Source organism: Kogia breviceps, chromosome 8 (genome assembly GCF_026419965.1).
Source record: "Kogia breviceps isolate mKogBre1 chromosome 8, mKogBre1 haplotype 1, whole genome shotgun sequence".
Lineage (NCBI taxonomy): Eukaryota > Metazoa > Chordata > Mammalia > Artiodactyla > Physeteridae > Kogia > Kogia breviceps.
Window position 1 is genome coordinate 35,274,823 of NC_081317.1, and position 19,953 is coordinate 35,294,775.

The 19,953-nt window shown below is 38.6% G+C and overlaps 1 protein-coding gene across 1 annotated transcript in view; it reads left to right on the plus strand.

Moving 5' to 3' along the window:
- Positions 1-19,953, plus strand: part of SLC35D2 (solute carrier family 35 member D2) — a 46,485-nt gene that overhangs the window by 22,058 nt on the left and 4,474 nt on the right. The window contains exons 5-9 of the mRNA XM_059071775.2: positions 1,179-1,250; positions 2,222-2,290; positions 6,893-6,995; positions 8,296-8,388; positions 13,902-13,969. Coding sequence (XP_058927758.1) covers positions 1,179-1,250; positions 2,222-2,290; positions 6,893-6,995; positions 8,296-8,388; positions 13,902-13,969 — 405 coding nt within the window. The remainder of the gene's footprint in view (positions 1-1,178; positions 1,251-2,221; positions 2,291-6,892; positions 6,996-8,295; positions 8,389-13,901; positions 13,970-19,953) is intronic.

Consider the following 19,953-nt stretch of genomic DNA (forward strand, 5'->3'; position numbering starts at 1 on the left):
GCCCTCGGCACTGAGAGCACAGATCCCTAACCACTGTACTGCCAGGGAATTCCCCTTATCTACTTTTAAAAGGCATCATCTAAAAATACTTTCTGAATTTAACTGAAAATAATAAGACTTTTTTTTTTTTGGTCTTGCTTTGAAAAAGGCAGTTCAGAACAGTTTTATAAGACATTTTTAAGTGAAGTTCCTGAAAATTCTTTCTGCACTGCTCTCTGGTTTTAGTGTGAAACCCCTCCTCAGGTCTGGTCAGGAGGAGCTGCCCACCCCAACCCCCAGACACTGTGGTTCTGGCTTTCCTTTCTTTGGTCACCATCTTCTCAGGTTCACATTGGAAGCAGATGGAGGTGGGTTTTTCCAGCCCTGGCAGTCTGTGGCTGTGCATTGATCTGTGTCCTGGAATCTCTGGGTTTTGAGAGTGGGTGAAAGGTTCATAAGTATTTTTGAAAGGCAGTGAATGTGACCTCATTACATAAAGTTTTAGGGAAAAATTACCCATAATTTTATCCTCTAACATACTATTTTAAATACTCACTTTCAGTCTTTTTCCATGTACAGAATGTATTTTATTACAGTTGTAGACTCTACATAGTTTTGTCACCTCCTTGATTTATTTAACATTCGTTTCCCGAGTGGTAAAGTTTTATATTATAGAATTAATGTATAATGTTCCCTCAATTGGATTTATCATAATTTATTTAATCATTGCCTTGTCTGATATTCAGGTTATTTCTGATGTTTTTCCCAAAGACATTACTGCAATGAACATGTTTGTGCACATGATTTTTTTTCTTTCCTTTGGGTTATTATCTTAGGGTAAGTTTCCCAGCAAGAAGTAATTAGATCCTAGGTTAGGACCATTTAATGACTGTCCATACATAGTCCCAACTTGATTTGTCAAAGGCTGTATTGGTTCACATTGCATATAATCTTTTAGCACAAACTTTGTAGTAGTTGGATAGTATGATGTTTTGAATTGCTAGTAAGTAAAAGTGGCATGAAATTATTAAATCTCCATTTCTTTTTATTATTTAATATGACTTATTAGTAGCATATGTGATAATTAAGGTTAATTCCTCATATTTAATTTGGAAAATTAATGGGCTTAATTAAAAATGTAAGGCATTAAAAAAATACTTGGTGTCTGATTATATTATACTTGAATCTTTTCCTGACAGCTTGCCGATGTTCACCGTGCTCAGGAAATTTACCATTCCACTTACTTTACTCCTGGAAACCATCATACTCGGGTGATTTTTGTTTTTTTTTCTTTTCCTCTGGTGTCCTCTCCCCACACCCCCACATTATTTTTACCTAGCAAATTCTCAACATCTAGTCATCTTTTCAAATAGTTGATTTGAAGTGCTAGTAGCAATAACTTAAGGGCAAATGGTTTGTTCACTTAAAAGCAATCTTCTATTTCCATGATTCCCTAAGAATGTAATGAGTGTTTTTTAAAAAAAATTATAATTTTACATTAGATAAATAAAATGTGTGTGTGGTCCAAAATTATTTAAAAAACCAACAACCCCAAAACAGATGTAAATCTGTTTCCTGAGCCAGATGGAATACACACTGATTTTGGAATGTAGAGGAAAAGTTGTCCACATATATAGTATAGAATAGGAGTGCAGAAAATCAGGAAAATTCATTCTGATGCAGTAATTATGATGTAACATCAGAATAAATAAATGTTTATAGTGTTGGTTTAAAAATTTCTCATAAAGATACTCAGGCTGACATCTAAAAAGGTGATTCTTTATTTTGCTGTGGTGATCAGTTAATGATGAAATTTGGATGATGGCCCAATGTTTTGTTTTACTATTGAATTTTATCTTAATCTTTGGATGCTTGATAAAAGTACATACCAGCTAGACCCACCAGCAGGAGCTCTTCTGCATTTTGTCCCAGCGTCTTTCTAGTGAGAACAGAGAAATACATTTGTAATTAGATTAAGACAACTGCTTAAGAAATAAAGTAAATTTGGTCTGATTTCCTAATTCATTTAAGGTACCTTTAGTACTCTTTTTACATAAAGCATTGTCCATTAGATTTTAGCTATAAAACTGTTAACAATGTCTATTTGCAGTTTATTTTAAAAATATAATCTATATTTTTTCCTCTCCTCCTCCTTTCCTTATCTATCTATCTATCTATCTATCTATCCATCTATCCATCTGTCTGCCTACCTATCTATCCATCCACTATTTATTTATTACAGGAAACAGTATTCCTTGAACATCATTGTCAGTGTCTTTGCCATCATTCTTGGTGCTTTCATAGCAGCTGGGTAAGACTTTGGACTATTTCTGCTCAATAACTCCTTTGTGTCTTTGACAATAGGCCTGGCCCCCTCCTATTTTTCATTTTCCATCTGGCTGCAGTTGAATTGAGCAGCCAAGAGACAAATCTGTTGATGTTAGTGGAATCCCCATGTGTTCCTGTGAAAGTCAAACTGGGTTCCAAGTTGGCCAGAACATTTCTGAGAAATATATAGAGTGAGCATTACAAGGTATTAATACAGCTTTTCTTCATAAAAAGGAGTAAACTGTATACTTTTATTACTGAATGTTTGTCTTCAATATAAAAATTTTACAAAGAATTTTGAAAAGTTCTTAGGCATTTGACTAAGAAGAATAACAGATTTATAAAGCCCTTGTAAGCTGATATGTTTTATCATCCTGTGATGCCTTATTGGTCAATATTTCCAAGGGTGGAATACTCTCATTAAATGTTTGGGACATGAGCCAATACCAGTGCATGACTACTGTCTTATTCATTAATATACCTGACCAGGAATAACGACTCCAAGTTTGCATTTGAAAGCAGGCACTCAGACTCCTTTTATAGCATAGTGGTTAAAGCATGTGTGCAGTTACCTTCCTTGGTTTGAAACTTAACTTCTGTCAGCTGTTTCTTAGCCTCTCTGTGCCTCAGTTTCCTCATTTATAAGGTATAAATGATACAGTTGGCCCTGTGTGTCCAAGGCTTCTGCATCTGTGAATTCAATCAACCGTGGATTGAAAATATATTTTTTTAATTCCAGAAGATTCCCTAAAGTAAAAGTTGGATTTGCTGTACACTGGCATCTATTTACATAGCATTTACATTGTATTTGGTGTTATAAGTAATCTAGAGATGATTTAAAGTATATGGGCGGATGTATGTAGGTTATATGCAGACTCTGCACATAATTTTATATAAGGGACTTGAGCATCCATAGATTTGGGTACCTGCATGTGGAGGGCGTGGGGGTGTGGGGTCCTGGAACCAGTCCCCCGTGGATATGGAGGGATGACCGTAATAGAAAAGAAAAACCTATGTGACTGAAAGGAAGAAAGAAAAAGTTGGAAGAATTTCAGTTAAACTAGTTTCATTAACTCATTTAGAAGCAAGAGTTCTGGATCATTAATTGCAAATTAAATAAGGTGTGGGCTACAGAGCCAGGATGTCTGGAACCTTATTCTAGTTTCCTCACTTCCTGGCTATATAACCAAGGACAAGCTATTTAACCTGTGTCCCAGTTATTTTGACTATGAAGTACAGATTAGAATATCATCCACCTAATAACATCACTGTGAGAATTAAATGAGATAATAATAAACCAGGATTTACACTAGTTCGTGACCAAGTTCAACAAAAACATGTTGAAGCATTTACTATATGCCAGGCATCATCCTATGTGCTGAGGAATCCAGCAGTTAACAAGACCGAGAACAATCCTTGCCTGCATGGAGCTTTCATTCAGTTTGGTAGAAACACATAATAAGCAAAAGAAATTGATTAAAAATATAGCATGCCAGCTGGTGACAGATATTAGCAATAATAATGATGTTTATTATTGTTATAAATGTGTTTAGTCCCTTGCCTAGACCAGGGTTTATTATTTGCATTTTTATCTGTAATTTCCTCTTCTCCAATTCTAGCTGTGACTGAGCTCAGCCCCCTTAAAGCTGGCCTGTATGGTTTCAGTGCTGTGTTTCATGCCTGATATGGTGCTGGTACAGACATTAAGCAGCCACACTTAGAGCCTGTTTTGGTCATGAAGACTTTTGTTCAAACAAAACATATGAGTGAAGTAGCTTAGAAAGGGAGGTGCTCTGTTGAAGGTGCCTTCCTCCCACAGGGCTGAGGTCTCCCCTGGGCCTCCTCTCTCTTCTAGGTTCCTTGGAGCTCAGTTTGAAAACCACTAACTTAGAGCCAGTTGAAGACTTTTACAAAAATTGGTTTATAAAAATGTAAGTCTTTAGGGCTTCCCTGGTGGCGCAGTGGTTGAGAGTCCGCCTGCCGATGCAGGAAACACGGGTTCGTGCCCTGGTCCGGGAAGATCCCACATGCCGCGGAGCAACTAAGCCCGTGAGCCATGGCCGCTGGGCCTGCGCGTCCGGAGCCTGTGCTCCGCAACGGGAGAGGCCACAACAGTGAGAGGCCCGCATAACGCAAAAAAAAAAAAAAAAAAAAAAAAAAAAAAAAAGTAAGTCTTTGATGAGGAATGGCACTTCAGACGCTGTGTGTATGAAAGCACATCTCCAGAAGCAGTTAGTAGGAATTCAGCTCATAGATGATACTCTAGTGAGCTGAAAGGGTAAATAGTGTTTCCCAAAACATCTAACTTTTACCCAAGAGCCAGCTTGGAATAGTAATTCTCGGCTTTCCCCTTCCTCAGCACCCACAGAATGGATAATATCCCTGTGGGTAACAAGCACAGTTCTTAGCTGCAGCCCAGCTGTAACCGCACCCTTCTCTGCTCTCACTCAAATTAACTCATCAAATGCAGGGAACAGATGAGCCAGTTTAGGCAGCTGTAACAAATAGCCCCTACATCGTGGTTGTTTAACATACCAAATATATTCTGCTCACACTCCAGATGCATACTAACATCAGTGAATGCTGTGGGAGTGCTCTGCCCATTGTAGCTACTTAGGGACCCAGGGTGATGGAATCTCTGCCTTAAAGGGGGTTTCCTTGCTCATCCAGAAGGGAAGAAGGCATGTGGGGAATTTTCTGCTGGCTCTCCAAGCTTTTCCCCAGAAGTGATGTGTCACTTCTTCTGACGTTGTATTTGCCAAAGCAAGTCACGTGACCAGCAAAAGTTGAAATATGATGTCTGCAAACAGCTCTAAATGACAATCACACGGGTTAACCATGAATCTGCTCCCATTTATAACACAAGTAAATTCTTATCAAACTTCTGTGCTTTCACTACTGGCCTAAACAAATGATGTTGGGAATTCCTGGCCCCCGCAAGTAGGGGACCTGAAAACTCCAAGAATTCCCCTTAGGCTCTCTGAGGAAGTGAGTAACACTTCCTTTCCATTCCTCTGGAATCCTCACTTTTTTGCTCATTCATCTCTTTGCCACCTTAGGGAATGGCAGACTCTTCTTAACACTGAGCTCAATGTGGGTAGGAAAGATCTGGAAAACCCTTATTTTCAGATATTCTATTGTGATTGAGCCAGAGAATTATGATTTATGATGATCTAAAATTAATTAATATTCTCACAAATATATTTGTAGGTTAATAATGCCAGTGGAAGCCTCAAGCAAAATCTGGTTTAATTTGCATTCAGATTTTAATGCAATTTTTGCTTATTTCCTTCTTTTTGATTAGAAATAATCTTATTTTGATACTGAAGGGGATAAGGATATGCCACTCCAATATATGCCACTTTGGCATAAACATTATTTTGAGTTGAAGGCAATTGAGAATCAACAGATGTGGGAAGAGTTCTCTGCCCTCCCTTTTCTGCCTAACAGTAGACCATAAATTTGCCTTTGTGAAGGTGTCCCTTGGTCCTGTACTTGGAATAGGAAAGCAATTCTTATCACCAGAGACAAAGAGTCAGCATCAAGATGAATCTGCATAAACAAACCTTATTAAAATAACCCTTATCTTCCATTAGTTTCCCCTATATATTTCCTAGTCCCTTTCCCACAATTTATTTGTTCCTTAACACCCAAACCCTCTTTTTTGTTAAAATGGTATCTAAGCCCCAGAGTCTGACCACTTCTTTGAGTTTCATTTCTTTTCTGTGAACTCCTGTGCATGTAAAATATTTAATACCATTTCTATTTTTTCCCTGTTATTCTGTCTGTTGTCAGTTAAATTAGCAGGCCCCCAGACACTGACCCAAAGAGGGTAAAGGAAACCTTGGCAATATATACTTATGAATTCGGACATGGGTGTGGTACTGTTTGCAAGGTCAAGTGCAGGTGAATGCATCACATCTGGGCTTAGCTGTTGTTCACTCTCTCCTCCCTATTCCCCCCAAACATTTTTATACTAGTGTTATTTATTTAAAATGGAAATTGAAGAGAAGATGCTTCAAAGAATGGGAAGAAAGGGACCTTAGAGGAGTTGCAGAGAAGGAATGGATCCCTGCCTTGACTTTTTGATGGACAGGGTAGTGGGGGTGCTAGTGGATGACGTGACTGTTTGGGGACCAGATGGAGGTGTCAGTTCCTCATTTGAGCCCTTTACCATGTCACTGCTCAGCTGTCCCCAGAGGGCTGTACTCTGGGGAAGGCCCCGTTTACTACAATAAGAAAGTCGCAGGTGGGTTGAACAAATCACTCCTCTTAGAAAAGCAGGGCTCATGCCGATTTATCAGTTAGCAAAAGAATGGCTTTGCAGTCAAAGGAAGATGGTTAATGTCCCTCTGGTTTTAAGCGGTTGTGATTAAGTTTAAGCCTCCTGAAGGCCTGGTTTTGGTTTTGTCTGGGGGCAGGGCAGAAGAATTAACCATTCATCACCATACAGGGGGAAAATGTGCCAGAGAAAAGGTAGTTACCAGCATCACAAATGGATTTGATTAGGAACGATAAAACAGAGTGTCTGAGGCCAAGTTGTGAGTTTCTGAATAATCATACTCCTCTGTTTTCTCCTTCCCAGTTCTGACCTTGCTTTTAACTTGGAAGGCTATATTTTTGTATTCCTGAATGATATCTTCACAGCAGCAAATGGTGTTTATACCAAACAGAAAATGGACCCAAAGGTACCAGATCTTCACTCCTCTAGCTTTTAGACTTTGTCATCTGGCCACTGAAATTACATGAAAAAATGAACTTGTAAAGCTGGCCTGTAATTTAATTTACATGTTATGATCTACAGATTACTAATTTCTTTTTAATTATCTTGTCTGCATAGGTTCTTGTTACTCCTAGTCTTGCAAAGTTTGGGTGAGAATTAGGTAGGAAGGGAAAAATGGGCACTATTTTAGATGCAAAGTCAGAATACTATATAGAAAGGGGATTATTTTGAAAGGCAAATTAAAATTAGAAGAAGTTTTTTTTACCATCATCATCAGTGACCAATGTGAAGTCAGGAGTATTCTGAAAGCAGCTGTAGTTTGAGAGTCTGGAGATGTGGGTTACAGATACAAGTTTTGCTGCTGACTGGTTATTGTGACCTGGAACCTTCACTTCTTGAAACCTCAGTTTCCTCATCTGTAGAATGAGATGATTGGAATGGATAATTTATAAGGTCCTGTCACGAGGGGTGGGTGGGCAGATGAGCTTTCCTTTGGTGTGGCTGCCCTCAGGTCAGAGCTCCCAGCCCTCACCCCCACCCCAGCTGTGCAGGAAGCTCTGGAGGATGGGCCAGGCATATGTTTCTTTGTTCCAAGTTCTTTGTGTTGAGTGAGGGTGTTCTCTCTGATGGACAGGCTTATTCCTATGAGCTGTTTTCTTATCTGCGCTGTATTTTTCTGCACTACCATTTGTTTTTTAATGGTGGCAGTTTTACAAAACTGGTTTTGCTGTCTTTTGAGAATCACAGTATGTCACCCTGTATGGAAAGTGGTGGATGTAGCCTCTAACGAAAATTAAATTTATGCAACATTGGAAAACAAGATACCTGGTGTTTTAACCCTGCTGTTCCTTAATAGAAAGAGCAGATGTTTTTAAGGAGTTCTGTTTATAGTAACATTGTTAATGCTGTTTACTTTGTTCCAGATTTCCCATTTTGAATAGCATGCTTTTAAAAAAAGAACAGTTAGAATGTTAGAGATGGATGGAACCTCGGAGTCCATCCATCTCCATCCATTTTATCTGTCATTTTTTGGATAAAACAAATTTTTTTTTTGGAAATGACAGTACACTTGAAATGAAGCATATTACATCAGAAATTTGCTGAAAATATGCCAATACAGAGCTGGTCAGAATGCATGTTCTAACTCTGCATACGTACATGGTTGTATAATTAGCTTCAGGGGAAACTAAAATAAAATAAATGGCTCCAGGAAATCTGATGCTTCATATTTTTAAAATTGAGTGGAGTTTTCTTGGTTTTTGCAGGAGTTAGGGAAATATGGAGTGCTTTTCTACAATGCCTGCTTCATGATTATCCCGACTCTTATCATTAGTGTCTCTACTGGAGACCTTCGACAGGTGAGCTGATGACAGTCATTCATTCTTACTTAGCAGTCTTTAAAATTTTAATATTTAACCTGTGATACTTACTGAAATAAAAAGTGTATAAAGGTAACTAGGATTTCCAAAAGCAAGATGTTTGGTATCCCCAGTAATACCTTTGGCACTTTCCTTTTTTGGGCATTTATCTTTAGAACTGTGGGGAGTAGCAGGAAGCAGTCAAGAAAACTCTGGTCTTGAAGCTTTTTGCAAAACAACAACAAAAATCTGAGTTTGAGTCTCACTTTCCCCTTTGTTGGCATGGGGATCCTGGGAAAGCTAGTTAACTTTGAAGGGGATTTTGATAGTTTAAAAAATGGATTTTACTTATTACCCTTGTTATGGACATTTGTAAAAATACACACAAAATAGAGAGAATAATTTAATGAACTCTCATGTACCCATCACACAGCTTCAACACTTTTTGGCATTTCACCATTCTTATTTCATCTATCCTCATCTGCTCTCACTTTTTTCCCCCCAGAATATTTTAAAGTAAATCCCAGACATGGCATTTGCCTCTTAATATTCCAGGATCTACATTTGAATTTTGAGAAGGTTTTGTTCTTTTGGTATTTGCCCTGTTCACCTTATCTGCTGTACACCTGTCAGAGACAAATAAAATGATAAATTAGTAGAAGGATGGGAGGCCCAGTTGGGAGGTGGGTATCTCTTAGGAAGAGTGAATGTTCACTCCATAACATCCGCATGGCTACCTTGAAATGTGCGGGCTCAGAAAGTTGCCAGACAAACCACTTTAAGTTCATGTGAGAAACGAGGTGTGCTGGGCAAAATCCTGGTCTAGTGTGGCCTCTGGCCTCTCCCACAGACGTCCCCCTCCACACCATGGGCTGGGCATTAATCTTCATTAACCCTGTTGTTGTTGCTGGGCGGGGGGTGGGGTTCACAGTCCCCCATCTTCGCCCCCACCCCAGCGGCAGACGTTGACAGCATTTCTGTATTTAACAGTCAGCATGGTTGTGTGGTGCACACGGGTTGAGCATCAGTCCCATTTGTCACCTTTTAGGGGTTTGAATGACTTTAGAAGGTTTCAGATTCCGGGGACTCCTAGGGTGCATGTCAGGGCTTGTTGTTCTTTCTCAGAACTATACTTTCTCCCTTGTACAGTTCCTTTCTCAGAACAAGGGAAAGGTTGACTGGCTTAGCAGCAATGTTCCCAGGGGTAAACATCCATTTCCGTATGTTTATATTGAAAACTACCAAGAAACCCCAGTTTTGTTAAAGGGGTCTCAGTGTGTGAACCTGGGCCTCACTGTTAATTCAGAATATTGGAAGTTAAAGCAAGCACCCTGTATACCTCTAGCAATGATGAACAGGGCAGAATATCTAAAAACACATTATTTATTTTTCAGCTACCATCAATTAAACCAATTTAGTGTCAGCAGCATTACATAAACAAGGTGAAATTATGAGCCCTCAGTGTCCTACTGGCTTGTCTCTTTTCATTATCATAAAAATGAGTTTTTCTTTTGAGTCTCTGGAGTTTATCTGTTCTGAGATTCTGGTACTTTATAGCCTTTCAGATATATATTTATTTCTAGAAATAGAAATCTAGAAACTTCTAGGAACTCTTAGAACACCTGATTGAAACTAAAAGCACATTTCCCTATGGGAACAATGTTATAAATGGCGTAGTGCCCAGAAACTGAATTTTAGGTACCTTTTGAAAATAGACTAGATGTATTATGTTAATAATTTATAACAGCATTTCAATAGGAATATGTATTTCCACATTTAAATAGTTGACTTAACAAACTTATAGCATGGTGCTTTCAGAAGTTGCCACCTGCTTGTAATGATTACCATGAAGAATTATTATACTTTCTCAAGTAATAGTAAAAATAGCTAATAATTATTGAGGAATTATTCTATCAGACATTGTTTGAAGCATTCTACATGAACTGTCTCGTTGCATCCCCACAGTAGCTTGAGGAGAAGGTACTATTATTATCTCCATTTTATAGACAAGGAATCTAGGGCACAGTGTTTAAAAAACTTTCCAAGGACAGTAAGTGATAGATCCAGGAGGCTGTCTGGCTCTAGAAACACATCATCTGCTGTAATCTCAATTTTTAAAAAAATAATTTATTTATTTATTTTTGGCTGCGTTGGGTCTTCGTTGCTGCGCACAGGCTTTCTCTAGTTGTGGTGAGCGGGGGCTATTCTTCCTTGCAGTGTGCAGGCTTCTTATTGCAGTGGCTTCTCTTGTTGCGGAGCATGGGCTCTTGGCTCATGGGCTTCAGTAGCTGTGGTACACAGGCTTCAGTAGTTGTGGCTCACAGGCTCCAGAGCACAGGCTCAGTAGTTGTGGTGCACGGGCTTAGTTGCTCCGCGGCATGTGGGATCTTCCCGGACCAGGGCTCGAACCCGTGTCCCTTGCACTGGCAGGCAGATTCCCAACCACTGCACCACCAGGGAAGCCCCTCAATTTTTAAATTTGTATCAGTATATGAAAAGTGTTTGTTTCTTTCCTTCACATATGATAAAAACTATAACCTATCACTTATAGCTTAGAAAGTATAAGAGGCCTAACATTTACCTTAACTTATTCTATCCTGGTGTTCCAGGAGAATATTATTCTACTATTCTGGCTTTCGATGCTGGAATATCTCAGTATTTACTCATCTAGTCTCTTCCATTTGATCAGTCTCTTAAGATTTCAAACAGAAGTTACTATAGTTACCTTAGAGCCCCAGCAATGATAACTATTCACTGAAATTCCAGATGGATCAGAGCTAGATATATAGATTTAATTTAAAAGTTTATAAGAAAACTTATAATCAGAAAAAAATATTTATTTTTTTGTAAGAGACTGTAAGAGAAGGCCTTCTATAAGATGACAAAGATACAAAAGTCATAAAGTTAAAAATTTGGCCCTAATTTAAAATTTTTGTATGATAAGAGATGTCAAAAGACATAACACTGTAATCAGTAATTTAAAAAACTCTGTAGGAAAAAATAGTAAGATTTTTCACTACTAATGTTGTTTTGCTCTGTGTTCTTTGAATCACCATGAATTTCTTCCAGTTGGTCACTTTTAACCACGGCTGAATCCATTTTAGACTGTGAACCAAATACAAAAAAGTAGTGAACTTACATAATTAGGTGTGTTAGTCTGCAATACAAAATTGCATTTTTTTTGCCAAGTTTGCTTTGATTGTATTTAAAGTTAATTGAGGGGCTTCCCTGGTGGCGCAGTGGTTGAGAGTCCGCCTGTCGATGCGGGGGACACGGGTTCGTGCCCCGGTCCCGGAAGATCCCACATGCCGCGGAGCGGCTGGGCCTGTGAGCCATGGCTGCTGAGCCTGCGCGTCTGTCTGTCCCGAGCCTGTGCTTGAGGAATTCGAGTGAAAGGTTAATTGAGGAATTCGAGTGAAAGGTTAACTTCTCTTGTTAATGGAAGGAGTACTTTGATGAGTCATTTTTCCCGGTTGACTGGAGGGGGTCAGAGATTGTGTTAAGACTCCTGTGTGTGACTCACTGTACTGGGGGTTCACTCTTGGACCTTGGACTTACACAGTCAGCGACTTACACAGTCAGCAGATCTGGTAATAGCACTTTGATTCCATCTGTGATTGACAAAGTCAGTAATGCCAGCTCCTCTTGTTAACAAATTAGACCCCTGGAAAACAGTGGGTGAACTTTCTTTAGTTATTTGAATCATTGCAATAAGTTCAAGGTACATTTAGTGTGTTGCAGTTGATGAATAGGGATAAATAATAGGACTTTTTTCTGATTAAAAAACACATTAATGAAAAATGAAAAAGATCCACACTCCAACATATTTTCATAACAATAGTGAGTCTAAAGGAGGAAGTAGTTAATATTGTTACTCATCTTTAATTATTTTCTGTGTTTTCAAATAAATGTCATGCCACATGACTTTTTAAAATGCCACCAGCACAGCCTCATCATCATTAAAGAAACAAAATAAAACTAAAATCTATCAAAATTTAGGTTGGAAATGAATCCAAGTATTTTTATAAAAATTACTACATAGCTCTCAATGGTTTATGTGGTATCAAGAATATATAGTTATTGTATACTGTTTTCATAAATACTCCCAGTTCTTTGAGTAAATAAGTGTTTTCCTACCTTTGGTTTGAAGTTTGGGGCATATGCTTTTCTCTTATTCCCAATTTTATTTAATTTTTCAGACACAGAATGTTTTCCATAAGTTTCTGTTTGGTTTTGATCTTTGACTGTCTTGGTATAAACTGTCCTGTATGTTTTATGACCCTTTGATCAGCTTGGGGCTTGTCAGTAAGACAGATTTATATTTATTATATTTTTTATTTCACGAGTAAGTGTTAAAAAGAAAAGTTTTATTATGAAAACTTTCAAACCTGTTCAGAAGAAAAGAGGATAGTATAACAAATCCCATGTACCCATCAACCAGGTTTGGCAGTTATCAACATTTAATGTGTATTTTTTCATAAGCGGTGGGCAAAATGTTACTGATGAAATAGTGACAGTAAAGTGTAACAAGGTTGTACTAATCAGAGAAGAGAATTCCATTTTAATTGGTTTAAAAATTTGAACTATAAACTGAAGAAAGATTTAAATAGTTTTAAATCTATAAAATTACTAAAACTTGGCTAACAAAGTATTTCTTAATAGAAAGTGAATAGAACTTATATTTAATCATGTTATTCAGCATATACTTACATATGGTCTTGAGTCACCGTAAAGTCATTTTTGGACACAGGCAAGGGACAAATCTTGAATAAAATACTCCTTTTTCTTGTTACCTGTCTTTTCAAAAGGGTTAATTTTATTTTCTCACCTAGGGACTAAGAGCAGAAGCTGTCTTAAACTTCTCTGTCTATCAGCTCCTCTACCCCAATTACTTGATTGCTTTGTAAATAGCAAACAATAGTTTATTTGTTCATGATACTTTTTATTTTTTTATTTTATTTTTTTTGGCTGCTCTTAGTTCCCCAACCAGGGATGGAACTGGGCCCTGGCTTTGAAAGCTCTGTGTCCTAACCACTGGACCACCAGGGAATTCCCTTTTTTTTTCCTTTTATGCAAATTCTTGAAAACAGTTTATGAACTTTAAGTTTTCTTAGTCTTGCCAACATTATTAAATTTATAATAAACTTTCTTTTAATATTATTTATTAAAAACACAATGCTGATTTTATGATTACAAATTAGTAAAGCTTTAATGATAGCAACAGCAATAATAGCTATCATTTTGTTCTTGCCACCTGTAAGTTTCTAAACAATTTCATTAAATCCTCACATTGACCTTTTGAGGAAGTTTTTTAAAAAATAGTCCCCATTTGTAAAATGAGTCTGAGGTTCAGGGAGGAAAAATAATTAGCCCAATGTCACACAGCTGGTATTACCCAGGATTTTTGAAACTGTATTTTCTGCTTGTGAAACTGGAACTTGTACTAGAGTGTACACACTGATAAAACCAGTATTATTAATCTAACCATTAGTTTTCTTTCTTTTTGATAATAGGCTACTGAATTCAACCAATGGAAGAATGTTCTATTTATCACACAGTTTCTTCTTTCCTGTTTTTTGGGGTAAGAAGCCATAGATAAGAAGCTTTGGTCTATGGTATCTCTTAATAAGTCAAATCAAAATATACATTCTGTCTACTCTGTCAAAATCCCTTTTTGCTTCTCCAACTTCTACTGAAAAGTAGCAGTGCAGCAGAGGAGTGGATTGGGACCCATGCTAAATGTGACCTCCAAAATATGATGTTTCATATTGATTTCAGCTGCCCTATCAAATTCAAATGTGTTTTTTGTCTTTGTCACAATGTCCCAAGTTTCCCAAGGTTCTCACCTCACATAAATATTTGGAAATAACCATTTTCTGTAGTGTTGTACCTGTTGTTTTCTGAGGAGAGATGCCCAGGCCATTATATTGCCCAATAATTTTAGGCTTTTGTTCTTAAATTTTCCATAGGTATAGCTTCCTGTTGGATGGCCATGCAGTTTGTCTTTTTATATGTTCCCCAAACTTGAAAATTCCTTTTCATGAATAGATAATACATACAACTAGTAAATAATCCAAAATCTGCAAAAGGATGCATAGGGAACTTAAGGCACCTTCCCTTCTTCCCTGCCTTGTGGCACTGCAGTTTTCCTCTACAGAAGCAACTGCTGTTTGAAGACTTTGGAGTATCCTACCTGGACTGGGCTCCATGTATACACAAGCACCACACCTGTGTCTTATCCCATAAGAAAGGGTCTTTGAATGACTGTCTTGGAATTATTTGTCAAAAGATTTTTCCTGTGAAGAAAGATGAATTCCCCCTTATGTTTTTACATTACTAGTACTGTAATTTTCATTGTGTATAAATGAACTAAGACAATTCATGAGTCTTTGGTCAACACTCTTCAATTATTAAACTTGATCTTAGTTGCAGTAATGTAATCACATCAGTAAAAATATTTATGTATATCCTCCAGTTCAATAATTCTCTCTTTAGCTGTGTCTGATTTAATGTTTAACCTATTTTTTGGAGGTTTTTTTAAAATTTATTTTTTATTGAGGTATAGCTGATGTACAGCATTATGTGTTTCAGGTATACCACAGAGTGATTCACAGTTTTTAAAGGTTATATTCCATTTAGAGTTATTATAAAATATTGGTTATATTCCCTGTGTTGTACTATATATCCTTGTACCTTACTTATTTTATACATAGTACTTTGTACCTCTTAATCCCCTACCCCTATCTTGCCCCTCCCTGCTGGAGGTTTTTTTTTTTTTTTTTTTTTTTTGCGGTACACGGGCCTCTCACTGCCATGGCCTCCCCCGCCACGGACACAGACTCCGGACGCGCAGGCCCAGCAGCCGTGGCCCACAGGCCCAGCCGCTCCATCGCATGTGGGATCCTCCTGGACCGGGGCACGAACCCATGTCCCCCGCATCAGCAGGTGGACCCTCAACCACTGCACCACCAGGGAAGCCCCCTGCTGGAGTTTTTGATTTTAACAATTTTATACTTTATTTGTAAAAGTTCCACAGTTTGTTTTCAAACTTATTTGTTCATTCTTAACATTCCTTTGTTGGTCATCTTTGAGACTGTACCTTTTATTTCTTTAAATATTACACACATAGCTATTCTGTATTCTGCATCTGATGATTCCAATATCTGCAGTTCTTGAGAATCTAAATATGTAGTTGGTTGACTAAATATGTAGTTTGTGAGTGTCATTATGGTTTGCTTTCTTGTGTATTTGGTGACCTGTGATTTGTGAGCATATTATTTAATCTTAATCAGTCCTGTGGACTGAAAATAGGAATTTGAGAAACTTCCCTGCAGGGACAAATTGTTTTTAGTCTAGTTGGTAGCCTGGTGTACCCCTGACCTGGACTACTCTGGCCTTTTTGAGGGTCTGGCCTCACTGGGCTAGTGTCCCTTCTCACTTGGGGTTTGGCCCAGGGCTCAGTTTACAGACAGTGCTGTTTTGCAATGGCCTCTGCCCTGAAGCACCCTGATCCTGTACCTATTGTCTGCTACTCTGATGCCTGCCTGGCTCAAATCCCTTATCACTCTGTACCCAGTTTCTCCCTTTTCCAAAGGGGGGATATTAGGCAATCTCTTGTGCCTCTTTCAAAACCAGCAGTCTCTCAAATAATGTGTTCTTTCAGGCATTGGTTGTTTGGCAGTGGGTGAGTACTAAGTGCTCTCAGTACTTAGGCAGCCATTGTTGGATGCCTAAGTGTAGTAAGATATTTGTGGTTTTCCCAGTTGTTGACTGAGAACATATAACTTTGAAAAAAATCTACTAAGCTGTGTTTGTGAGTTACCCTTTGTGAAATCATCCTTTTCCCCCCATTACAATTAAAAAAAAGTCAACCCATGTCACACAAACTCAGACCAGCACATTTCCTTGCCTAAGCCCATGTTCACCTATGAACAGCAGAGCCAAGTTTTAGGGGTTTTTTTGTTTTGTTTTTGTTTTTTGCGGTACACGGGCCTCTCACTATTGTAGCCTCTCCCGTTGCGGAGCACAGGCTCCGGATGCGCAGGCTCAGTGGCCATGGCTCACAGGCCTAGTCGCTCCGCGGCATGTGGGATCTTCCCGGACCGGGGCATGAACCCGTGTCCCCTGCATCAGCAGGCAGACTCTCAACCACTGTGCCACCAGGGAAGCCCCCAAGTTTTAGTTTTATCTCATGTCATTATAAACTTGATGAGATAATATTTTTGTTTTGTCTTTTTTTTTTTTCACTTGCACTTTACTATTTAGCCATTCCATGAAGGAAATCAAGAAGTAAACCTTTTTTTTTTTTTTAATTTTAAAAAATTTTATTTTTGGCTGCATTGGGTCTTCTTTGCTGTGCGCGGGCTTTCTCTAGTTGTGGTGAGTGGGAGCTACTCTTCATTGTGGTGTGCGGGCTTCTCATTGTGGTAGCTTCTCTTGTTGCAGAACACGGGCTCTAGGCATGTGGGTTTCAGTAATTGCAGCACACGGGCCCTAGAGCGCGCGGGCCTCAGTAGTTGTGGCACGCAGGCTCAGTAGTTGTGGCACATGGGCTTAGTTGTTCCACGGCATGTGGGATCTTCCTGGACCAGGGCTCGAACCTGTGTCCCCTTCATTGGCAGGTGGATTCTTAACTACTGTGCCACCAGGGAAGTCCCAAGAAGTAAACCCTTTGATGTCAGCTGTCTGTAGTGAATGGTGCGGTGGGCAGTGTCTGAGCTGGCACTTCTGGGACTTCTTTGTCAGAATCTTGACCCTATTTATCTACAACTACATGCCTTTTTTCCAGTTAATAATGTGTTTCCTAGAAAACAAATACCCTCTTGATAAAAGTTCTTAATCAGTATTTTATCAGTAGTCATTTTGCATGTAAAAATGCATAAAGGCATAGTAATTAAAAATAAATCAATAAATGATGAAAACATTAATATTTCAGATTCTACAACTTTAAGGGTAAAAACTTGATAGGTCTCAGTTTTTTAAGTGGGTCTTTTGAGGACACTAAAATCATGGCATCATTCTAACAGGTGCCCGTACTCTGGAATTAGATGGCCTAGATTTGAATCCTGGCTTTGCCACTTTTTAGCTCTGGGTCCTTGGACAAATTATTTACCCTCTCTGAGCCTCAATTTCCTTATCTTTAAAATGGGAACAATGAGGTAATGTAGCTAATTTATAAGGTTATGTGGATTGAATGAAGAGCACTTAGTGTAGACATATAGAAAATGTTCAGTAAGTGTTAACTATTGTTGTTGTTGTTAATATTTCTATTTCTTGAGTCCAGCCTGTTCAGTTTGGCTGCCCTTTTTCACCCCAGACAGATTTGGTTCTGCCATAGCCCATGACTTCAATAGTTTTTCTTCTGTTATGTCTACTTCATCTTCAACCACCAAGTTTTAATTCTGAAACTGCTCTAGAAGGAAACTTCCATTTTGGCATGGTGCATTTTTCAGAATCCTGCTTTCTTACAGTTTCTCACTCAGAGGACACTATGATCAGGTCACTTGCTTCTTCACAGTAATAGAAACCATTGTAAGCTTCTGAGCACATCCTTGCTTTTCAGAACAACTGGAACTGGCTGTCCCTTCTCTTCGGTTCATGCTCAAGGAGCCTCAGGACTAACAATGTGCGCATTCCAACCCTTGACTCCAGAGAACTCTCTCTCAGCTTCTTTCTTATTTTCACTGCTTTTAAGTTTGCATTTCAAACTTGCTTTCTCTGACCACCAACCCTCTATCCGGAGTTGAAAATATAATTTAAAAATTATAACACTTTAAAACTGTACGTTAAGAAGCCAATGGAATGGTGAAAAGAGCAGACTCCTGAGTTATGGCAAATGATTCAGCTTTAAGAAATGCTATTTGTAGTCAAGAGTTTGTAAATAAAGCATATGATGAAGTGAAATTGCATCAGGAAGGTAAACTGGATTGTTGAAGCCACGATAATTTAATGCAGGTAGAGGTAAAATAAGACTGAAATTTAAGTTGACAAACTAGATTTTAAAAAGCTAGCTCTGCTGTTCTTTTTAATCTTGCCGAGAAGTGACAGGTTCTGGTTCATTCACACCAGCATCTGGCACCAGCCCCTAAGCCCTGGAGGCAATTATCCTAATCTGTTTCTGCCCTAGTAGCAGCCTCTTTGATCTCACTGAAGCAGTAATATATTCCTTAATAGAAACACAAATGTATCAATTTTCCCTACTCACAGCATGAAAAATGTTCTATTCTTTGAACCTTCACTGATCCTGCCAAGATGTAGGGTCCAAGACAAAATGGGATTCTGCTGATTGCTTGGGCACAGGAGTGACAGAACGTTCAAAGAGTGTAGATATTTCCATCATTTCCCAACAAACCAAATTGTAGTGTAAAATCGATGCTCCAGGAAAATAGATCATATTTATGCCGTGACTTTGGCTTCCCTGGCACACCACTCAGGTCTGGGGTAGGAGCGAGTTCTTACCAGAGATGGGCAAGATGAGATTACTTGAAATTCTTTGAAATCTGAAATAAGAGAGTAATGTGCTTGGGTACAATTGTGGTTGGTGGAAGGAGTGTAAAAGTAGCATTTTATTATTTGAACATTTATGTTGGATTTCTATGTATGCTTCTATGTGGAATGGTAACCAGCAACAAGTTGTAAACAAGGCCATTTGAGTTCTGCTTGTGACTCCCATGAATGTGCCATCCAACTTTGGGTTAATCAGTTATTTTTTGTGTTATTTTTCAGAAACAGGAAGAAACCTTTGAGCAAGGGTTCTGGTTCAGGGGTTTTCACATGGGCATCTCCATCCCTTGGGGCCCTATAAGCCAGAACACCAGCTGGTATCTGTTGTCTGAATAAATGTGTATCTTTTGTATGTGCCATTATTTTTCAAATGTACACAGATGATAAGTACGATTTTATAAGTACATAATGGCAGAAATCTACTCAGAATTCAGCAGTGCTTTTAAATATCTTTACATTTTATTAATTCACAGATGCTAAAATCAAAACTGTCATGTGGAGGTTGACATTTTTGGTGTTAAAAGTGGTTTCCTTTGCACTGAGTTAATGGAGGGTCTTTTAATTCAGAACCTTGGTCTTAGTCAAAGGACTGTGTAGGTACATATTTGCATATAGAAATAAATCATGTTTCTTCGAAAAAGTTTTAACACACTCCTTTGATCCTCGTCATTTTATAATTACCCTCTCTGGGGACACCCAGGTGGTATACTAAGAAGTGCAGCCTTTCTGTCTGCAGAAAGTGGCTGTTCCTGTATCAGATGCCATCTGTCACTTAGGAGGACTGCTGCTAATTTAGACTCCCCCAGGAGGCTGGAGACAGGGACTCCTCCCCTCACTCAGCCCAGCTGGTGGGTGAGTGTCCTAGTGGCCCACACTCATGCTAGATGGATATTGGCCAAGGTGGTTTCACTAAAATGTGGAATGAAGAAAACATTGCACGATTGAAACCCTGGAGTAGGAAATTTTAAGCAAATATAGGACATAAAGGACATTCATGACTGTCCTGGGTTTAAGGCTGCACTCCAGTTTAGGAAACCTGCAGGAAGCTTTTCTGTGTCCTGG